Source organism: Peromyscus californicus, unplaced genomic scaffold (genome assembly GCF_007827085.1).
Source record: "Peromyscus californicus insignis strain IS unplaced genomic scaffold, ASM782708v3 Scaffold_7__1_contigs__length_154581171, whole genome shotgun sequence".
NCBI lineage: Eukaryota > Metazoa > Chordata > Mammalia > Rodentia > Cricetidae > Peromyscus > Peromyscus californicus.
In genome coordinates, this window is record NW_026294595.1 from 64,360,720 (window position 1) to 64,364,422 (window position 3,703).

Here is a 3,703-nt window from a genome sequence, read left to right on the forward strand (position 1 = left end):
CAGTGCATCATCAGAGAAGACTCCTCTCATACTAGATGACAATTAAAACAGAGACTCACAACTGGACACTGTGCCAATAATGAGAGACTTTGGAACAGTCAAGCCTAAATGAGATGTATTTATCAAACCCCTCACCTCAAGGCTCAGGATCTGCATTTACTAGAGGTGTAAATGATGCTAAAAAGGAGCATCATTCAGATACACCAGGACTGATACACAACTCACAGAGACTATGACAGCAATTCAAGAACTATATAGGTTCACTCCAGATAAAATCCCATGATGGCAAGGGGGAAGTATATGCAAAATCTCCCCCAACAAAGAAGCTATTTCCAAATGATACCTGCTTGGAAAAGGAAAATCAGTTTTTCTTCCAATGCAGCGTCACCGAGTATATCAACCATACTCCAGGGTAGGCCCCATTTCTGAAAGTAGTTGGCCAACTAAAAATGGACTTCATGTTTCTTTATAAACTTTTTGTTTTGTTTTGGTATCTTTGTATTATTTTTGTTTACTTTGTCTTCACTTGAATTTTCATGCTGAGAGAGACAGAGAAAGAGAGGGAGGGGAGAGGGAGAGGAAGAACATGAAGTTGGTTGGGTAGAGGGGCTAGAAGTTCTGGGAAGAGTTGGAGATAGGAAAGAATATGATCAAAATACATTGTATGAAAAAAAAAGAACAACAACAAAAGGGTAGGAGGCAGCAAGAGAGCTGAGAGGGAGGGGAGGAACCAGGACACAATGCAATCCATTACATCATCTGTTAAAAAATAGATGAAATTAACTAAAAACAGAAAAAAGAAATCCCTTATCACTCTGTCATTTGATTAAGGTGATCTGAATCCTTTCTCATATAAGGGTATCAACAAAATCAGACAAGTGCTCTTCTTCCCAATGTGTAATCTTAGAGCAGCTAAACTAAGTTTCATTGTGAAGAAGAAAAAAGTTGTATTTCCTCCTTCAGTGTTCTCACAAGCTGAGGAGAGTTGAAGAGATCAGCTCATAAATTCACCCTAAGCCTGAAAATATCTATAAACCCACTGTGTGTGCCTATGGCTGTGACCATGCCTAAAGCTGTTTATGTGCCTATGACATTCATAAGGAGGTGGACAAGCTAGCAACCCTCAGATAATGCATGGGGAACCTTTTCTGTCATAATCACTCAAATTCTCTTTTGTTTCACTTTTTCATAGAATGATTTGTTTCAGAGGGTCACCCTATAAGGTTTATTTACAAATCCTGTCAGAATATAAAGTTCATCACTAAATCACCTTTTCTGGAGTCAATCTCAATCTACTTCTAAATTGTGCTGAAAAAACGATGCTTATCGTCATGTAATAAATCAAATCGAAAAACTAATAATATTTTAAATAAGCATGGAAATTGATTACATAATACAGCAATCGTTCTTTGACCTAGAATAATTTCAATGCACATTTTCTTACTAGGTTTCACAGTGAAATATTTGTTAGTAATTATTCTTCATATTCTCATCTTTCCCATTTATGAATGAGCTAAGCTTTGAACAGTTCAAATACTAATTGCTCTCCTTGATGATAAAGGCAATTAGTTGTGCAGTATTTTCTTTTAACATCATATGAATAAACAAATTAATGTGTTTCTCTTGTGAGACTGTCTATTGACACCAAACCTTCTTCATGGCCTTTTTCATCTCTGTATTTCTCAGAGTATAGATGAGGGGGTTGAACATAGGAGCAATGATGGTGTAAAACAGGGCAAAGATTTTGTCCTCAGGGAAAGTGGTAGGAGGTCTAAGGTAGGCAAAGATGGAAGGCCCAAAGAATAAAATTACCACAGTGATATGGGACCCGCAGGTAGAAAGAGCTTTGCGTCTTCCTTCTGCTGAGTGATTCCTTAGTGTGAACAGTATAACCACATATGAACCAAACAGGAGAACAAAGGTTACCAAAGCAATCAGTCCTGAATTGGCAACCACGAGGACACCAGTGATGTAAGTATCAGTACAGGCAAGTTTCAGCAGAGGGAAAATGTCACAGTAGTAGTGGTCAATTTCATTGGGACCACAGAAGGGCAAACATATTAGCATAAAAAGCTGGGAAAAGGAGTGGGCAGCTCCACCAACCCAGGAAGCCAAAATTAGGACATGGCACCTGGTTCTGCTCATGATTACCATGTAGTGGAGAGGTCTGCAGATGGCCACATATCGGTCAAAGGCCATGGCTGTCAGGATTAAGACTTCAATAAGTCCAAAGCAATGCATGGCAAAGACCTGCAGCATGCAGCTTTCATAGGAGATGCTTTTTCTTTGCACAAGCAGATCCCCAATCAGTTTGGGTGTCACACAGGAGGTATAGCAGATATCCATGGAAGATAGGTGGCTGAGGAAATAGTACATTGGTTGGTTGAACAGAGAACTGCCTTTAATTGAGATAAGGATCAGCAGATTCCCACACAAGATGGCAAGGTAACAGAATGTGAAGAACATGAAGCAGAACACTTGTATGTTCTGCTTAGAAGACAGACCCAGGAGAAAGATTTCTGATATGTTCCTCTGGCATTCCATTTATTATAGCCTGTGCAAGAATAATTAAGTATCTAAGGGAAAAGGAACCAGGTAAAAGATTTACAATGTGATGACAACTATGTCAGCATTATAAATAAGTATTAGATACTACTGTAAAAAACCACAGATGAAAATCTATAAATCAATTTAAATTGCCTTAGTATTTGGAAATTAAATTTGATATTTCAAACAGTACTTTATCAATTTTCCCTTACAGTCTGTAATATTACTAATATCAAGAAAAATCTTATCTGTTAAAATATAAATTAAAGTTATTATTTCACCCATAAAAACAAAATGCGCTATTGCTGTATGTGAAATTTTAAAGCAGGAAAATAATTTAATATATATTTAATAATATAGGGAATTCATCTTATTTTTGGTTTCAGTTGCATATTTTACTTGAAACAGAGATAAACGCTAGGAGTATTTTCTCTCTCCAACATGAAATAGAATAGATACCTGAATGTTTTTCTGTATGAATCTATTTATATTTATAAGTTTAAATTTTTTAAATGTGAATTATATGACTGATGGGAAATATTCCATGAAATATGATGGCAGGGAGGTAGAGAGATGGGTGTTACCTACTGGAATTAATAAAATATACTACGTGGGGAATATTCTAAATATAATTTTAAAAGTAAAATATAGTTACAATTTTATTATTGATATTTTGAAAAGAAAGAAAATTTACTGTGTTTCTCATATACACTTTAGTATAATATATTATTTTTAGGTAAACTCTAGAATCATAAACAGCAAGAACACAAGCACATTAGGAAGAAAGAATGAAATTGATGGATAATTTGAAATCTATAGAATGTATGCGTAGACAACAAATTGAAGAGAAGATAGTATATAATCTAAGTGCAACCTGTGTGGCAAAAATACTCTTAGCTTGTACTGTTTCAGGACCTATTTGCATATTCACATATATTATTCTCTATTTTCCAGCTGCAATTCATGTTAAAGTATTAGAAGGGCAGAAACTACACACTTCTCTGTCTGGCTCTGCTGGTAAAAGTTAAATAGCATCCAGAATTAATTTATAAGTGAAACCTAAATTGCTAATTTAGTAATCATGCAGGAGTGTTTATCACAAATCCTTCAGAGTTTTGGTCCACAGTTTCCATATTTTACAACTTCACTAATAATG

The 3,703-nt window shown here is 35.5% G+C and overlaps 1 protein-coding gene across 1 annotated transcript; it reads right to left on the reverse strand.

Moving 5' to 3' along the window:
- Nucleotides 1–1,635: 1,635 nt before the first annotated feature.
- On the reverse strand, nt 1,636–2,544 carry LOC128102129 (olfactory receptor 4P4-like). The gene has a single exon (XM_052725668.1). The coding sequence runs from the start codon at nt 2,542–2,544 to the stop codon at nt 1,636–1,638; it is 909 nt and encodes a 302-aa protein (XP_052581628.1).
- Between the last annotated feature and the right edge of the window lie 1,159 nt (nt 2,545–3,703).